Source organism: Ailuropoda melanoleuca, chromosome 13, assembly GCF_002007445.2.
Source record: "Ailuropoda melanoleuca isolate Jingjing chromosome 13, ASM200744v2, whole genome shotgun sequence".
Taxonomy (NCBI): domain Eukaryota; kingdom Metazoa; phylum Chordata; class Mammalia; order Carnivora; family Ursidae; genus Ailuropoda; species Ailuropoda melanoleuca.
Window position 1 is genome coordinate 80,413,541 of NC_048230.1, and position 19,635 is coordinate 80,433,175.

A 19,635-nucleotide genomic window follows, 5' to 3' on the forward strand; every position below is an offset into this window, starting at 1 on the left:
AGAGTTGGACTCTCAGCACGGAAAAGTGTTCCTGGAAAGGCAAGTGGCATCTTAATTCTGCCACTTTGCATTTCTAGTTCTCTTCTCAAGGCAAAACCTTTCACTTGGGGCCCAATTTACTATAAGGGCAAAGACGTATGCAGCTATGATGTGTAATTGGAAGTCAGGCAAGTGGATGGGAAATAGCCGCTATAGTTTGTATCATTCTTTGAGTGCTGAATTGTTTAAGAAGTGAGAGGGGGGTCTAGTTGCCTTTGAATAACTAGCCTTTGTCTTATCTCCAAAATCACAATCTGAACATGATTAGATAGAGTCTATTTCAACCCAGCATCGCTGCAAATGATACACGTTGATTGAGCTGCCCAATTTTTTAATAGATTTCCACCTTCTCATGTTAAGTTCTCCCTTCTGATAATTGGAAACAGTGTTCAAAGGTCTCTTGCATATCTAAGAGTAAATTAAACTCACAGTCTAAGAATAAAGAGAATTTGGGGGTGCCTGCGTGGCTCAGTCTGTTGAGCGTCCGACTCTTGGTTTCAGCTCAGGGTCATGGGATCAAGCCCGCGTCATGTTCCACACTCAGTGCAGGGGCTGCTTGGGATTCTCTCTCTTACTCTCTGCCCCTTCCCCTGCTCACATTCTCTCTTTCTAAAATAAATAAATGAATAAAATCTTTAAAAAAGAGAACACAAATAAAGGGAATCTTCTGATGTTTCTCCCATATTCTCTCATGGCCCCCAACAACAACCTTCACCCTACCCCATCAATCATGATCGTCTCTCACCACTTGGATTGACAGTACAGTTTTAAAAGCCCAAAACAATGTAATTTTTAATACATTCCCATGGACTGTCAAGGAATTACTTCGTCTATTTAAAAATCTTGCTTTCTGCTGCTTTAAGGTGTATATATACATATACACACACACATATACTTTATATATGTATATATATGCTTTCTGCTTTAAGGTGTGTGTGTGTGTGTGTGTGTGTGTGTGTGTGTAGTGCTTTAAATTAAGCTTCTAAGGTTGAAATGGTACAATTCTTTCAGAAAACTAAAATGGGGCAAGTTGTGTTAGCTGCTTTATGTTGCTCAGAAGTAATAATGTTCAAACTTCAATTTAAAGTTGTCAGTGGCAGATACCACACACACGTTGAAATACAGTGAGGCTGAAGCTTTAGCTTTCCTTGAATTCTCCTAGCAATGAGCAAACACATTGTTTGAAAACTGAGACCTTGGGTTCCGATGGCATTTCCCGCTCACCAGCTTCGTGACCTGATTTCTTCATCTGAAAGATAATAAGGGAATGGTTCAAACCACAGATGAGAATGGGGCTACCATGTAGGGTAATAAGCGTCCACTTCTGAATTCTGAGCAGGGGCCCTAAATGCTACCTGCCATGGTCTGAAGTTGAGATTTCCAGAGTGTTCAGAAGGGTAGGCTAATGATCTCCTTCTAACTCTCTTACTGGCTCTGTGGGGATCATTCTTGCTTTCTCACAAGGGCAAATCATGTGGCATATCTTGGGTATGCCAGTGAGCTTAAGATTCTCTAAATAGAAATATGAAAACTGGGGTAGGCTATATTCCATAAGTACAGTCCTAAAGCATATAAAAAGAATGAACACAGAGTCATTCTCCAAATACCAGGGAGACATCTAAAAGGAGATTACCTCAGGATTTTTTCCTAAAAGATGCTATTTCTTTTATAAAATAAAGATATAGTACCTATTGCATAAGGTATATGGGCTTGGATTTTGATATGCTTCAGAGAAAATTTAAGGGAAATCACAGATCGTCAGTGAACATAGGTCTGTTTTCAATCCTTTGAAGATATGTAGAGAATAATCCCCTGCTCAACTTCAAAATACCCCCTTCCACCACCAGGTGAATGCTCACCAGTGCGTTCTTCATGCAAGACTTTCTAGAATGCTTGCTTCCAAAAATTCCATCCATTTTTAAATTAATGATTTTCCCCATTTGAGCTTCCCTTAGTATTCAGTCTGGAAAAATAGCATAATTCTATCTGCAGAAACATCTCACATTGGTCTGAGCCTAGAACTTTCCTTCGCACCAAAGTAGTATTATTTCTGATAGAATTTGTAACTAAAGAGGGAAGATTTAAGAGCCAAGTAAAATTTGAGAGAATGCCTATTTTCCAAATCAGGATCCTAAGGTCCAAAATATGAATCTATACATCAAAACAATCAAGGAAAATGAATGCTCTATCTTAACTTGTTTTGAAAGTCAAATTTTGATTATCCAAACAGATGGTAGGAAACGATCGCCAGATAATTCAGAATTATGAATAATCTAGCAATATTTCTATCTTAACTTGGCAAATTTCTAGTTGAATGTAGATAACTCTAAATGTACTGGGAATTCACAATTAAACTAAATAAAGAAGATCCAGTTTGGTGGAGATTGGAAGGCACCAAGCACCATAGTAGATGCAAAATCAGTAGTCATTGAACAAATACTGGTCGATAATAAAGCAGTTCAGTTTCCCTACACTGCCTCTCAGCTTTTTGTTCCTCTTTCCAGAATGGAGAGGGGCAGACACCATTACCAATCATGATAAGACAACAACAGCCTAAACAGAATCTTCATTGTTGCCTCTGCTTGCTCACTCATACCTTTCTCAGTGCTGTTGGGAATAGTTTATTTTCTGGGGTTTAAAAATCTCCCCTGGTAACAACTCCAAGTTTCATGCTGCATATACAGCAAAAGGTAACTGAAGCAGTGAGATCAGTCAAGGCACACGATTGTGGTAAAAGTGCTCTTGTTAGAACAAGCCAATGATAAGGGGCATCTGGCTAGCTCAGTCAGTAGAGCATGTTACTCTTGATCGTGGGGTTGTGAGTTCAAGCTCCTAGTTGGGTGTGGAGCCTACTTAAATAAATAAACAAATAAACAAGCTAATTGTCAAACTCATAGGAGTGAGTCTTCAGAAATGGAGCTTAAAATTATTAAACATTCCAAAAACAAATCGTTTTCACCCAGTAACAATAATTGCAAGATAAAATATATTGACCACTTAATCTTTGCAAAAAATTATTCCAAGCACGTTATAGGTACAAACCCGTTTCATTTTCACAGCAGACCTAAGTACTATAATGATTAACATAGTGATTACTAGTGGGGGCACTGACTCCAGGCTGCCTGGTTTCCTCATTTGGAAAAAGGAGTTAATAATAATATACACCTCATAGTTAATATCAATCTTTATGTCATGGTTGAATGAACGGGATGTAATAGACACTCATGCTTATTAGCAGGATTCGTTTTGTCCCTGCTTATAGACAAGAAAGCTGAGTCCCCAAGATGTTAAGTAATTGGCCTAAAGTGACACTAATAAGTTAGCCATGATTTCAACCCAATTATATAAATGGTGGTAATTCAATTCAATCCAACAGATATGAATGCCTTCCATAGATGTCACTGGGTGTCATTCCAGGATAGAAAGATAAATGATGTAACCTTGTCCTCAAAAGGATGCTCTCTGGTAGGGTGAAACAGTCATGAGTACCAGGATGAAGCTTCTATGATCATGTCCAAGTAGAACCACAAGCAATGGTTCCGGGATCATGAAAGAAGAGAGGGTCAGTTCTGACAGGAGAAGTTTCAAGATGCCATTCCTCAAGAAGGGGGCATTTGAACAGACCCAGATGGAAGAACGAAATGTCCAAAGGTAACCTGGGTTCTCTTTTCTTTCCCTTTTTCTAGGCTGATTCCAACAAAACCAGAATTGATGAGGCCAACCAACGTGCAACAAAGATGCTGGGGAGTGGTTAAATGTGCCCACCTGTCTTCTCTTCCAAATGCTGTTGGGCAAGATAGCACCTTCACGCTTTTCTCATCGTATTTCCTAGTAGGTCTGCACACATACACACATCAGCCCACCCCCATTGTGAATGTTGTCTTGTGTCGTTCATCAGCTTCCCCAAACTATTATGTCTCTTTTGTTCTGAGTCTCTTTCTTTCCAAAGGTTGTATATAGCAATCATTTGTTGGCTCTAACTCCCTACATAAGATGTCTTGGGTTTCATTTTTCCTTTTCTCTCCTCAGTGGTGTTTGCTGAATGACAACAATTTAGGAATGCTCAATGTGCTGTTGATTCTTTCAATGCACAGTATTGTTCTTGTAAAACTGTGACATTCCACAGAGCTACTGCCCCTGTCCTTTCTTTGGGTGTCAGGCTCTGAAACTCTCAAAATTTGCTGTCTTTGGTTCCTCATAGCTGTCATCTGTCTTTATGATTTCATGATTAGACAATGTGGAATTACATTACAGGCATTGCACTAAAAGTGATGTGATTTATGCATTTATGCATGAGAACTAAATAGATTTTTAGATTCCTATTAAACGAAATCTTTCCATGACAGTAGCATACTGATGAGAAAACACACACACACACAACAACAGAAACAACAAAACAGCAACAAAGCATGCTCAGTATTGAGACACTGTCAAGATTAAGTTCTACCAGCAAAACCGAAGTAGTGTCACTTTCTTTCTGTCAATATACAGACTTATTCATCACGATCATCCTTTTTTTAAAAAAAAGAATTTTAAAAAAAGATGGATTTGACACACTCACCATTTAATCATTTCCAGCACAGTAGACGTTTGGCCGAACTATGTCAAATGAATGTAATATAGGATTTGTTTGCTGCTTTTGAAGGCTATGTTTTGGAGAAAGCAATCTTGCTGTGAAACAGTGTGGAGATGTAAATTTTATTAATCACCATTTCCCCCTGTGGTTTGTTATCAGTACGGTTCTCTGTTGCTTAATCTAGAGCTATGCACACCAAATTGCTGAGATATTTAGTAGCTGATAAAGAAATCTTTAAAAAATAATATAAATGAATGAAATATAGATAAACTGTGAGATAAATATCATTACAGCATGTAATATTAAATTCCTCCTGTCTCCTCTGTCAGTTTGTGAAGTGATTGACATTTTGTAGCTAGTTTAAACTTATTAAAAATTATAGACCCCAGATGTCTGCTTTCATTTCTTCACGGATCCCGTCTGGTTTTGCACTCGTGTGAGAAGAGGAAGCCTGGCCACTCCATCCCATTGCTCCTCAGAAGCCAGTTCTGTGTGCTGAGAACACTGTGTGGAAAAAACAAAGATGTCCCTTTTAGACACGATTCCAATGGCAGGTGACACTTGGCTTGATTTTTATCATCTGTTTCAGAAAATATTTGTGTGTGGATTCAGTGTTGGCTATGGTAGAAAATATAATTTTCCAGAAGATAGAAGAAAACGTCTATGTAAAAAAATCTGTGGTACTCAGACTTGACCCTACACAGATTTAGGTATATCAGATATCAATCAACTCTTCCTTCATCTCCCCAAAATCCAATCCCACCACCAAAAGTGAACCCTTCACAACCACACTACTGCTGCCCCCACTTTTTTAAACAGCTTTATTGACGTGCCATACAATTCACCCATTTAAAGTATGTAATTCAGTGGTTTTTAGTATACTCACAGAGTTGTGCAATTAAATTTTAGAATATTTCTAACGCCCCAAAAAGAAACCCCATACCAATTAGCAGTCACTCCCAGCCTACTTCCACCAGCCATAGGCAGTCACTAATTTACATCTATCTCTGTAGATTTGCCTATTTGAACATTTCATATAAATGGAATTATATAGTACGTATTGGCTTTGTGTCTGGCTTCTTTTACTTAACATAAGGTTTTCAAAGTTCATCCATGTTGTAGCATGTAACAGAGCTTCATTCCCTTTTATGGCCAAATAATGTCCATGGTGTGGATACCACATTTTGTTTATCCATTCATCCATTGATGGACGTTTGGATTTTTTCCACTCTTTGGCTATTAAGAGTTTTGCTGCTGTGAACATCATGTGCAAGTTTTTGTGCAGACATGTCTTCAATTCTTTTGACATCACCATTTTTGCCATCACTGCCTCTGTCACTGCTGAAGCCAACACTTCGACCGCCATCATCTCCATCACCGCCACTACTGCCTTGATTCCCACCACCTTCCCCTCTCCTCTGCCTCTGCCACCTCTCCCTCCTCTTACCTAATAACTTCAGCATCTCCATCTTTATCACTGCCATCTTCCCAGTCACCAGCATCACCTCCATCCCCTGCCACTACCTCCAATGCCCTCACGTCCACCTCCTCCCCCACCTTCACCAACACCACCATCATCACCATCACCTCCCTCACCTTCACCTCCTCCTCTGCCTCCCTCTTCTATCCCATGATAGTGATACAGATGAATTTGTCCAGGTTGCCTTGGTTGGCCACCAGACAATTTCACCCCTGAGAGCAGTTATGGAGGTTTGCTAGAGAAGTTAAGGAGTGCAAAGAGGGATGACAAGCTCATCATTCTCAATAACTGTTTGCAGTTCTTCACCCTCTTCCCAAGCCTCAGAATAAGTTCTAGACATACCCAGATACTCAGGGAAGTTATTCTGAGGAACAACTGTAACAGTACTTTTCTTCTTACAAGTTAAAGTAGTTGGAAGGATGCTAGAAGATGGAGAAAGTGGATAAATATTCTGCATATGTCAAAGCTGCTAAGGGGCCAATGTATGGGTCATATTAGAAAATTCTGTCCCAAATTCCATCTCCTTTCAGTCAGGTGTGTTTCCACATTGTTTGAGTAATTAAAATCCCATGCTGGATACGTGAAATTCGAGATATAAGCATTTTGCTTTAAGGCCCATCACATAATTCATTCTGAAACCCATTTCCTTGGATAATTGAGTTTGTCCAGCCTCAACTCTTATGCAGTCAGTTCCTTTTGGCTAAAAGAGGACATATTCCCTGGGAATGAATCAGCTCAGGGTAGGAACCAACTCAGGAAGTACATTAGAAATGCAATGATTGGGGAAAGGCTTAATCTTCTGCTCGCCTCATCCATGGCCCTTCTACAAACAACCAGAAGGTGAAAGTTGGTCCCAGGTCCTAGGAGCAGAGTCCTTTCCTCTTGCCTGCCTCTCCATTTCTAGTTTCAGTTTTCCTTCTTTCACATCCTCCCCCAGCGTCTTCTTTGACCAACATTCCCAATCTTTGTGTCACTGATTGGCCAGCCAGTTGATGACTGCACTTGAAATTAAGAGAAAGGGAAGAAGATTCATACTTGGTGATCATTTGCTACATGCCAGGTACTGTGTTAAGTGCCTTATTTATGCTGACTCAATTAAACCCTCCTAAAAATGCTACAAAGTGGAGAAGAAGCCCATTGTGTGGAAGAAGATGCTGATACTTTATTTGAACAAGACCTCTTAGCTAATAAGTGATGTAGGTGTAATTCAAACCAGATGTGTACTTCCAAAGCTATAGGGAAACCTGGAAGATAAATCCAGGATTGTGCCTCTCTCAATTCAACCAGCCAGGAAACTCTGGGAGATATTTGGCTTCACAAAGAGCAGCAAAGATAAATGTACTGGATTTCTTAGCTGAAAGTCTTAGCGAACACCTTTGATTCATTCCTTCATTAATTCATGAAATATTTATTGAGCTTCTATGCCAGGCCCTTTTCTGAGTATTGGGAGTACACAGGGCAGGGGGAGGAGAAGAGGCAGCAGAGGGAACAGGGAAAATTCTCGCATTCACTGAATTTATATTCAAGCTGGGGGAGATAGATAAACCAACAAATCAAACATGAAGTATATCAGATCATACATGTCACACAGAAATGTAAGCAGTGAAGGGGAAAAAGAGTGTAGAAGGTGGAGAGGGTATTATTTTAAGATGGAAATGATTGGGGAAAACCTCTCTGATAAGTGAAGTTTAAGTAGAGAATTCTTCAAGGTTTGGAGTAACCAAAGTAATATGTCCAGATCGAACTCATTTGAGAAGCCGGGTTGGGAGTGAGGAAACAAGCATACAAACTATATCTTGTCATTTAGTAATCCTGGAGTTCCTTCTCTGCAACTCAGTCAACACTGGTTTTAACTATTTCCCACATTGTCCGGAAGAAACTTGCAAAATCCTTGGCTCAGAGAGGAAGGAGGCAAGTCCAGAGGACAAAACAAACAGTGTGCAAGGAATGAACATCAAGTCAAATTGTCTTAGGAGAGGAGACAGTGTTGACTTCAAGGTCCAAGATTTAGGAATTCTTGCTCTGAGTGCTTTTCGTACAATCATTAACATACCAGTTTACCTTCAAGCAAGTTAGTCATATATCTCAGGTTCCCCATCTAGGATTTGGAAACTCAAATCCACCTCCTAGGATGTAAGAGACTTTGGGAAACAAGGAAACTAAAGAAAAGCAAACCGTTAACAAGTCAGTTACCCCAAAGACAACAGCTATTTCCAGGATGAGTTGCCAAAGCATCTGGGTGTCTAACTATTCCAGAGTCCCAATCCCAGGGGATGTGCCACCAGCTAATGTTTCCCACTCACCATTGCACCATCCCTAGCTCCTCCAGCCTCTTGCCATAACACAGCTTCAAGACCATCTTGTTCAGGGGGCTTCCTGCCTTAAGTTCATGATCCTCTCTCCACAAGCAACTAAGAAATGTGGCCCATCATCCTTCTACTAGACACTGCTGGTGCCCTGCCCATATCCTCTTGGGCACTTACCTCTACTCACGAAAGGCTGTTCGCAGTGAAGGACACTGCAATTCTCTGTCTTGGCACAGAGAACACCAGAACTGCTAAAGTTTTGATGCCCTGGGAAGCAGTCCTTCACCAAGGGTGGATAGGGATTGGTGAGTCGATAGAGGCCCAGTTTCCTTGGCCCCAGGTTGGGGTAGCCCTGAGCTACGTGTTCTATACCGTCTGCCAGACTTCCCACAGCAGAATCAATCTCCAGCTCCTCACATGATACCTTGCCTGGTACTATCACTATTTATTGGCTGTCTTTTCTTCTCTGTCTCTTTCCCACCTCGCTATTTGTGTTTCCTGGAATCTCTTCTCCAATAAACTACTTGCCCTGAAATCCTTGTCTCAGGGTCTGCTTCTGGGGAATACATTCTCATGAGATACATTCCAGCTTCTGAGAATCTCCCCCAAAATGCTGCTGTAGAGAAATGTGCTCTAAATTTTTCACCACTGAGGTTCAACCAGTCTTTCTGACATCTATCCGAAGGTCGTTAAAGTCAAGAGCATTAATACCGCTTTTGCCATTGCTCCTGTCCAAAATAGGAATCATTCCCAAATGAGTTGTATATCTTACAGTTCTACTCCTAATATTACACATTGTTTTCACAGCTGCCAATACTATTAATGATAATAAGGCAAACTAGACAAAAGTTCCAAAGAGTATGGTGGAGGCTGTGAACCTCTATAAGAGTTTTCTAATGCTTTGTAACCAACTGCCCCCAAAACATGGTGACTTGAAACAATAAATATTTATTTAGCTTACAGTTCTGCAGTTTGGCGTTTTGAGCTAGGTTGGCTGGGAGTTCTTCCGGTCTTGGCTGGGTTCCTCACAAGACTATGGTCAAGTACAGGTCAGCTGGGCAGCTTAGCCTGTGGGAGTTGGCAGACAGTGTAGTATCGCATTCTCCAGGAGTTCAGCCAGGACTTTTTCTCATGGCAAAGTCAGGAACAGTGGAAGCATGCAAAACCTCTTCTAGGTTCACTGCTTCTACCATATTCTATTGGCCAAAGTTGGTGACAGGACCAGCTCAAATTCGAGTTATAGGGAAATATACTCCACTTCTTACTGGGAAAAGTTTCAAAGTCATATTGCAAAAAGAAGGGTGAATAATACGGCTATCTTTACAATCAACCTACGACAACCTCAAAGAAGCCTGTGGAGTTCTCCTTCTCTCCTCTGTGTCTTTAGAATCTCGTGGAAATGGGGCGCCTGAGTGGGGCTGTTGGTTAAGCATCTGACCCTTGGTTTCCTCTCAAGTTGTGATCTCAAGGTCGTGAGATCGAGCCCCACATCAGCTTCTGCATTCAGTGCAGAGACTGCTTGAGACTCTCTCTCCCTCTCCCTCCACCCCTCCTGCTCATGTGCTTTTTTTCTCTCTCTCTAAAATAATAAATAGGGGCGCCTGGGTGGCACAGCAGTTGGGCGTCTGCCTTCGGCTCAGGGCGTGATCCCGGCATTCTGGGATCGAGCCCCATGTCAGGCTCTTCCGCTATGAGCCTGCTTCTTCCTCTCCCACTCCCCCTGCTTGTGTTCCCTCTCTCGCTGGCTGTCTCTATCTCTATCGAATAAATAAATAAAATCTTAAAAAAAATAAAATAAAATAAAGTAAAATAAAATAATAAATAAATCTTTAAAAAAAAAAAGAATCGCATGGAAACAAAAGGTTAGGGTGAGCCCTCCATGTGTTTTAGAGTGGACTCATGCTAATACTCTTCCCTTTTAGTAATATTCAAAAGAAAAAGTGTAGGGCTTAGCAGGCCAGCAGCCTAAGGGAGGATTTGAGAACTGTAAGCAGAATGATTGTAGGACTGAGGACTGCTGAGAGGATGTGGCAGCCTGTCGATGATATGACTGACCTTAATCCTGAAATAGAGAAACTAATCCCTCCTATTCAAAGCAATAGGGTTTCAGCACTGTCATTAACCCCTAAACAACAGAATTTGAAAAAAAAAAAATTTCAAAATGTTCAAAATAGAACTGGATCCTCAACCAGCACTTGACAAATACCTTCATTCTAGAAGCTTCTGTGGTTTTTCCTTGCCATCTCTTATTTGTTGCTATTTTGTGGGAACTTACACTGATATTTCTTGGGGGAGAGGGCTTTCTTTTATTTTCTTTTCCTACCAATCTTTTCTGTACAAAAATATACCATTCTCTTTGCTAAGAGGATAAAAAAGACTGATTACTCAGGGATGAAAAAGAAATTATGTGTGTCAGAGACAGCTTAAGTATACACAAGATGTATCCTGGGTGTCTGGGGGAGTGGGGGTGTGGGAGGTGACTGCTGTCTTCCAAGGCACTGTCTTACTTCTTTAAAGGAACTGTGACAACCGCCAGTTTGGGAAAGATGAGGCAAGTGCTAATGGTGTGTGTTTTTAAACTTTCAGAGGCTGTGCAGATAGAAAGCCCTAGAGACCTAAACCCATATTGTCATCTGTTATTAAGGCAAAACTCCAAACTAGGCCAAGTAGATTCTCTAAGGGGCTAGAGCTTTTATACCTCTCCACTAAAAATCCACTTTGTTTTCCACATCTATTGATTTGACCATGACAATGGCCGATTTCAATTTCTGCCCGGTGAACTTTCGTGTATGCACCTGAAATGCAAATAACATGTTCAGCTCCAAGGATAATGAGCAGTTCTTCAGTCAAGATATCCCTATTAACTGTCTTAACATAACTTTATCCCAGAACAATCATTTCAAACGAAGAAGAATCACTGGAGTGCCTTGGAAGTGCTTTTCCCCACCCCCAGGGGGTTGAGTTGGGAGGTGTTACCAGCTGGTTCCTCAGAAAACCAAGCCTGAGACAGAGGCAAAAGTCTAAGTAGTTAATCTGGGAGTGTGACTGCAGGGAGCAGGAATGAGTGGTGGGAGAGGGAAACGCTGAAAGAGAGAAAGCTAATGCAGGAATGCATGATAGAGTTAGCCGACCCTATAGGCACCTGGGTGTTTAATTCCCATGAGGCAGCTGAGAAATCTCAAGAAATGCACATCAAGACCATCCTCCTGGGGCAAGAAAGGGAGATTTACCCAGCTGCTTCCATCTGCCTTTGGTCAAGAGCAGTCGTGGGACAGAGCCTTAACTCCCCTGTACTTTGGGTTGTGCACAAGTACGTCAATTGGTTCTTCTCAAGGAGAAACAAGAAATTCTAGGGCAGAAGTGAGAGGTGGGGCTGAGGTAGGCACCGTCGGCTCATACTTGCATGAGGCTGGTTGAAGTCTGTATAAAACTGGCTACCACTGCTGTGGCTGGAATAAGAGACAGGGACAAGAGAATCTGAAGGCATGTTTAAGAAATGCCTGAAATGCACTGCATACAGTTGCACAGGTTGCATACTGCTCAACCCTAGGGGGCATCATTCACATCATAACAACAGCTGCACATTTCCCTGCTCCATCTATAGGGTTTCAACTGAGATTTTGTTTGAAAGAGCTTCCAGTGATAAAAAAGAAAATGCAAAAACAAAACAAAAATAAAATAAAACCTTTAAAAGCAGCTGTTCCAGAATAACTTGGAGGACAAATAGAAAAGGCGAACTGTAGAGTAGCTGGCAAAAATAAAGTTCTAAATATTGGTGGTGGAGCCAAGTTTCAGATGATAGCAGAAAAGTGATAAGGAAGACTTGTTCTTGTTTTTTGTTGTTGTTGTCGTTTTGAATCCTGAAGACCGAGAGGCAGAGGGCCAGAAAATTCAGCATGAGGAGGAAGAAAAGAAAAAGAGGACACCAAAGAAGATAAGGTTGAGCAATTCAGGCAAAGTGATAACAGAAGAAAATGGGGGTGGGAGTGACATAACTAGTTAAAAGGGAACAAGAATGAAATATAAAAAGGAACTTTTAAATAGAAATAGTGACTGAAAGACTAGAGGACATGGGGTGAGCCACTTGCAGACCACTCTTCTTTCATCTCAAAATAACCCCACCTGTGTTCCTTGGCCCTCCTCTCTTCTCTCATGGCTGGCATCAAGGTGACCTTGATTACAAGTTTCTCCAGCTTGAAGCTATTCTCATTCAAGCTGTTCTCATATTCAGTCTCAATTCATCCAACATTTCTCCAAGCTGGTTCTCTGAACAAAATATTTCACACCTCTCTTCTGCCATGTTCTTACATCTCTCCCCATGCCCTTCAAACTCATCTAAACTTCTAGTTCCTTCTTCTAAGCTATCTATCGAAAGCTCTAACTTCCAATGTTGGCAGGAGCCCTGGGGCATGACACTTTCCGCTCTCATGTCTGCAGCTTCAATTTTCTCCCCTTCAACCTTGGACTACAAACCTCAAACTCTGGACCAATGTAAGCCTCTGCCTGATTACCTCCATGCCTGGGATTCTTGGGAACATAGGTTAAAAAAAATCACACCATTACCTGGACTGACGCCAATAAAAATGTATGGACCCACTGGAACTCTCACGCCCAGCAGGTGGCAGCATAAATTGGTACCACCACTCCGGAAAACCATCTGGCAGTATCTACAAAAGCTAAATGTATACATACACTACGATTTAGCAATCCCAGTCCTAGGTATCTACCTAACAGAAATGTGTACTTTTGTGCACCAAAAGACACACACATACTGGGATGTTCATAGTAGAAATATTCATAATACTCCAAACTGGAATTTACCTAAATGCCTGTTAACAATAGAATGCAGAAATCTAGCATGGTTGTTGACACGTGTGGTACATACAGAGATAAGAGTGAGCCAACTACAGCTACATGCTCCTGCATCAGCGATGTGCATAAACCTTACCAATCCAACATAGAATGAAAGAAACCAAATACAAAGAATACATTTGATTCCACGTATATAAAATTTAAGGACAGGATAAATTAATCCATAGTGCTCAAAGTCAGGATGGTGGTTACCCGTGGGGTAAAGGGTTAGTGAGTTAACCAGGACACGAGGGAAGTTTCTGGGTAATGTTCTGCTTCTTGACATGGGTACTGATTACACGAGTGTGCTCGGTTTGCAAAAACTCACTGAACTATGTAATAGGGGTTGCGTGCACTTCATGGGAGATATGTCACACCTCAACAAGAAGTTTTGAAACGGTTGTAAAACCAACAAGCTACAGTCCCCAACTTCATCTGGCTCTCCCTTCAGCTGCTGGGGTCTTTCAGATATAAAGGAACCCCTCCTGCACCACCCTTTTACCTCCCTCTCTCTTAGCATGACTTTACCTTATATTTTAAGGCAAAAGTGCAGCTGTCAGGGGGAGCATAGTTCACACAATTCCATCCCAATGCGAGAAAGGCTTCCTGGAGCAGTGCAGCGTGGCAGGCTATAATTATCAGGCACAAATTATTTGCATTTCCTGTCCCTCCAGTTTCAAGATTGTCCCTCTCCTCCTCTATTGTACTGTCTTCCCACATCAGTCAGGCTCCTAAAGGAACTTTTAGTAATGGGGACTATTTATGAAGGTGTGGGCAGGTTTAGGGAACCCAGGAGGGAGAGTGCAGCCCCATGGGACTAGCATCAGTGAGGGGCCCTTACCATCCGTAGTTCCGAAGACATGAGGGAAGGGACCAGTTCCCTGAACCTGGAAAGGGTGGCTGGATTTCATGGAAAGGATGGCCTGGCTGAAGCCATGGCCTTACCTGGAGAGATGGAGCTAACTTATAGCAACATGGTAGAAGGAAGCTGGCGATAGAACACCACGGTTTCCCTCCCTTGCCACCTGTGATCTCTGGCCTTTCTGATGCTTCCCACCTGCTGAACCCCACCAGGAGAGGGGGGTGGGGGGGGGAGAGGTGATGATGACATTCACACAAGTTGGCCTGCCAGGCAGCTCTTTCTGCCCACAGGTCCTGTCCCTGTGCTTTAATAAAACCACCTTGTTGTACCAAAAAACCCCACAAAACACAAGTTGGCCGGCCAGATGCAGACAGGGCGGAGCAGGGAAGGGCGTTGGTTTGGAGGGGTGAATGAAGGCACCAACACATTCCTCCCCTCAGGTCACTCTGACTACAGAGGCTGTTGTGGCTGCAGGGAACAGTTTTATCAACAGTCGGACAGACAAAAGGAGGGGGGAAGGGGTTCTCGGTGAAGAGTCACAAGACTGGAATTGGAATTAAAAAGTCAAGAAGCGAGGGGTTCCTGGGCGGCCCAGTCAGTTAAGCGTCTGCCTGTGGTTCAGGTCATGGTCTCGGGGTCCTGGGATCCAGACCTGTGTCTGCTCAGCAGAGTCTGTTTCTCCCTCTCCCTCTGCCCCTCCACCCCACTTGTGCATGCTTTCTCTCCCACTGCCTCAATAAATACATAAATAAATCTTTTTTTAAAAAAGTCAAGAATACAAGACTCCTCTCTTTCTCTTATGAGCCCCGTGGAAACTTCACTTCTGTCTCTTTATATATAGATAGATAGGTAGATTTTTTTTCTTTTTAAGATTTATTTTAGATAGAGGGAGAGAGTGCAGTGGGGGAGCGCAAGAGAGAGGTGGAGGAGGGGCAGAGGGAGAGAAGCAGACTCCCCACAGAGCAGCCTCGACCTCAGTACGGTGCGATCCTGACCTGAGCCAAAATCAAGAGTTGGACACTTAACCAACTGAGCCACCCAGGCGCCCCTAGCTCACTGCTTTTGTTCTCTCATAATGTTGCTACCACGTTTTCTCCACTCCCTCTATCCATCTCCACCTTTCAGCTTCTGCTTTCATTGCTTACTTCTTCATGCTGGCTATATTTTTTTAGTCAAGTTCCCAAAAAAGGACATCCAATTAGCTCCTCCCCTATGTTCACAATAGCCGCATCATAGGTTGCTGACCAGAGCGTGTTTCGATTGGCTGAGCTCAGTCACGTGCTCCCTCTTGGTCTGATTAGTTATTGTTGGCGAGTAAGGTCATGTGATGCAAAACATGGCCACCTAAGCAGCGAAGGAGAGGGAGTGCAGTGGGTGAGTACCTATGGATACCTATATATTTATCTTAAATCTTTAGTATAAACCATTTTCTTTTTAATCTAGATTCTCCCCCAAACAGAGCCTGAGCTATGGAGTTAGATCCAAGTAGTTTATTTGGGAGGTGATCCCAGGGAGCCCGAGTGAGGGAGCTGAAGAAGAAAAGGCCAATATGAGCGTGTATTGTCGATAGCACCACTCAGGGTAATGGGGCTCAATTCCATGTGACCTGTGAGAAGTTTCAGAAGCCCTCTCAGAATTGCCCACTCTAAAGATGAGAAGCAGGCATTTCTCCCCCAGCTTTATTGAGTTATAATTGACATATAACATTGTGTTAAAGTGTACAAGGGGATAATTTGCTGCATATTTATATTGTAAAATGATTACCACAATAAGGTTAGTTAACATTGTCCCATCACATAATTATGGTTTTTGTGTGTGTGGTAATGTTACCAGAGAACCGGTTCCAAACTCAGGTTCAGCTGCTCACTGCTGAAAAATCAGTAAGGGTGGGAAAGGAGAGTCAGGAAGGCGGCCACCTGGGAAAACGGTGGACTAACTTCTCAAAAACCGAGGGTTTTAAAGGGGAAGTCACAGGAAAAGGGAGGGGAGCTAAGTGCAGGAGAAGCAGGTGCCCAGGCGGTTAGTCATATGTTGATTGGAACCTGAACAGACTTGCTGGCATCTGGGGCAGCAGTTTTCGAATGTGGTCAGGCCTTATCTTCTCGGTAAGTTTGATTCTTCACTCTTCTAGGCCAGCTTCGAGGAAAGAAGGCCAGTTCTGCTATAGATCAAGAGATTTTGGTCTTAGGGACTTGGTGCAAGGAGTCCATAGCTTAAATCAAGTTAACCCTTAAGACCGGTTAGAGTGCTGTTAAAGTAAGAACGTTTCAGATTTGTTTCTTTAGCAACCTTCAAGTATAAAATACAGAATTGGGGTTAACTATAGGCACCATGCCGAGTATTAGTCCCCCAGAACTTACTCATTTTGTAACTGGAAATTCGTACACTTGACCAAATCTCCCCATTTCCCCTCCACCCTGGCAACCATTCTACTCCCTGAGTTCGGCTTTTTTAAGATTCCACATATAAATGAGATCATACAGTATTTATTTTCCTCTGATTTATTTCACTTAACAGAATGTTCTGAAGCTCCTTGTGTGTTGTCACAATTGGCAGAATTTCCTTCTTTGTGGCTGAATAATATTTCATTGCATATATATATACCACATTTTCTTTATCCATTCATCTGTCAGGGGACATTTAGGTTATTTCCATATCTTGACTGTTGTCAATAAATGCAAGACAGAAGCATTTATTCACTAGCTTGCATCCCCATGTGTGGATGATTAATTCTCCCACAGAGGTGTTAATTCCCCCATACTTCCAAGCTCACATGTATAGGGCTGTGCAAGTTCTCACTAGTGCCCATGGTATTGGAAAATCCCTGGACAGAAAGGAAAATTAAAGTACATACCAGAGGCAAGGTGCTGTCTGCTCGAAGTGAGTCAAAGCCTGCGCAGAACTCTCTCCCTATCCATGGCCGAAGTTAGAGCTGTAGCCAAGAGACCACGGATGGTTCTTCTACTGAGCGGTAGTTAATATCCATTGTTGCCTGCATGTCCCTGTCTACTCTTTGCAATACATCTCTCATCCCTCTTGACCTTTGATTCAATCCTTGCTCAAGTCACCATGAAACTCATCGTAGTTTCTGGGTACAAAACAAACAAAAGACTTTTCAATCCTCCATGCTCCTACCTCCCTGTGATATGTGGTACTGTTAACCTCCAACTTCAAAACCCTTTGTTTTATGTGAAACCACTTTCTTCTGTGTCTTCTCTCACTCCCTGGCTTTTCTTTCTCAGTTTCCTGTGGTTTCTCTTCCTCTGCCCATCATTTAGGTGTCGGTGTTTCCCTAAGGTACTAAATTTGGTTTGCTTCTCATTCCGCATAAACCCACCCTCGCCTGTGATAGCTTCGGCTACCTCCTCCATGTGGATGATGCCCCAGAGGATATGCCTGCTGCAGGCTCCTCTTCTGAGGCCCGGACTGCTTTCTCCTACCTACTAAACACCTCCTTTCAGCTCACCCACAGGCGCTTCAAACTCATCATGACCCAGATTGAAATGCTTACCACCGCCCCCTTCCAAACTTTCCTGCCTTGGAGCTGGAGCCGAGTACCACCCCCTCATGATATCAGTTGCCAAGCCTTGTCTGAACCACCTCCTACTCTTTCCCTCCTCTGCCCCCTTCTTTCCCATGGCCATATCTGGAGGAGCACAGATTCAAGACCAGCCACCCCAATTCCTGCCTGGGGCCACACCAGGGTGGGCTTAATAAACCATCAGTCTGATTACGTTATGCCTCTTTAATCCTTCAGTGGTTACCGCTAGGACAAGGAGCAAACTCTTTAGCAGGACATATGAAGTGATTCATGATCCAGTGGCTGCCAGCAGTTAGGACCCATCCATTACAACTGCTTTCTAGCTTACTAAGACCTTGCAGTTACCTGAAAAGGATGTGCTTCCCACACCCCAGCCTCAGACTTCCAACCCACTCTGGCACTCATCCTTAGGACTTCATTCAGGCATACCAGAAGTCTTCTGCTCCCCTGATCTGTCCTGAGGTAGATTTAGGCCCTCCCCTCTCACTCTTGTCCAAGCAGCCTATTCAGTCTTCGAGTATGATATGTATCATATTACATTGCAAAATCTGCCTTTCTCTTTGTCTTTTCCACTACACTGTAAATTTGTATCAGTTACTATTGCTGTATAACAAGCAATCACACGAGTTCAGAGGTATACCACAATAAATATTAATGTCTCACATCTCTGCAGGGTTCAACGTTTCTGAACTGGGTGGTTCTCCTGGTGTCTGCTGGGCTCATTCATCTATGGTCAGGTGGGGTTCTATATCGGGGCTGGGCTTGGCTTTTTCTAGGATAGCTCTCTTCCATCTATCTCTCAGCCTTGAAAGCAGGGATTTTGTCTCATTTATCATGGTACCTCGTGTTGAATTGTTGAATCAAAGAGCACAATGAGATAGCTAGTTAATATTGTATATGTTAAACAGAAAGTATGAGATCGAAGCCAGTGGTATCCTCTACTCTTCCCAAATCCTCCCACCTATCCAGACCTAAGATAAGACAGTAGTGTCCTCTCACCTATCCTCATAAGTATTATTTTTTCACTAGTCTAATGATTATAATATAAGACTCCTATGTTTCTTGCAACCTCCCAGCAAAACATTCAAATACCAGGTGGTAACAATGATTTGTTTGCATTCTCTGGAGCTATTAGAAGGAAAGGCACTCCGGTGGTTTGAAATATATCTGCAGATCCTTCAACACTTCCTTCAACAGGTGAAGCCTAATTCTCTTCCTCTTAAGTGTGGGCCTGGTGACTCATTTCTAAGGAATAGAATAAGGTAGAAATGACAGTATGTAACTTCTGAGACTAGGTAATCAAAGGCCTTGTGGCTTCTGCTTTTCTTTCCTGGATCACTTGCTCCCGGAGAAGCCAGCTACGGTGTCATAAAGGCACTCAAGCAGGCCTGCAAAGAGGTCTGCGTGCTAAGGAACGGAGGCCTCTAGTCAACTGGCGTATGAATAAGCTTTTCTGGAAGCAGCTACTCCAGGCCCTTCTGAAGGTTGTAGGAGCCTCAACCAACGTTTTGACTGCAACTTCATGAGACACCCTGAGCCAGAGCAGGCCGTGGCTTTACGCTAGCTCGCAGAAACTTTGTGAGTGACCACATGCTGGTTGTGTGGAGCCGCTAAGTTTTGGGATAGTTCGTTAGGCCGCAGTAAATCACTCACTCAGCCACTTGGTGCATAAATGATTGAAACCTCCCCCAGAGCGCAGGTCTCATAGTTCCAGTGGCTTCTCAGCAGCATAAAGGAGAGAAAAAAACCACAGCCCCCTCCCACCTGGGAGTCCCCCTACGTAAGGTTAAAAAAAAAAAAAAAAAAGACGAAATCATTATCTGCCTTCCTTGGAGGCTCATAGGAAACTGTCAGGTTTTGGGAGAGACTGTTACATTTGACTGTAAATGTCATCCGGGAAGTCTGAGTTGGAAAGCAAATTTATAGACGAAGAATTTAAAAGACTCTAATATCATCCCCGTGACTGAAGCCCAATCCCTA

General features: G+C 42.7%; 1 protein-coding gene and 1 long non-coding RNA gene across 3 annotated transcripts in view; one reads left to right on the top strand and one right to left on the bottom strand.

The window, feature by feature from the left end:
• Positions 1 to 4,408, top strand: part of SNAP25 (synaptosome associated protein 25) — a 29,029-nt gene extending 24,621 nt beyond the window's left edge. For both annotated transcript variants that reach the window (XM_011224335.3, XM_019799159.2), the window contains exon 7: positions 3,726 to 4,408. In XM_011224335.3, coding sequence (XP_011222637.1) covers positions 3,726 to 3,794 — 69 coding nt within the window. In that variant the 3' untranslated portion in view covers positions 3,795 to 4,408. The remainder of the gene's footprint in view (positions 1 to 3,725) is intronic.
• A 147-nt stretch (positions 4,409 to 4,555) lies between these two features.
• On the bottom strand, positions 4,556 to 13,808 carry LOC109489551. Its single transcript, XR_002142572.2, has 3 exons — positions 13,781 to 13,808; positions 9,363 to 9,469; positions 4,556 to 5,119 (listed from the first exon to the last, which is right to left on the bottom strand). It is a non-coding gene; the product is annotated as an uncharacterized LOC109489551 (long non-coding RNA).
• Between the last annotated feature and the right edge of the window lie 5,827 nt (positions 13,809 to 19,635).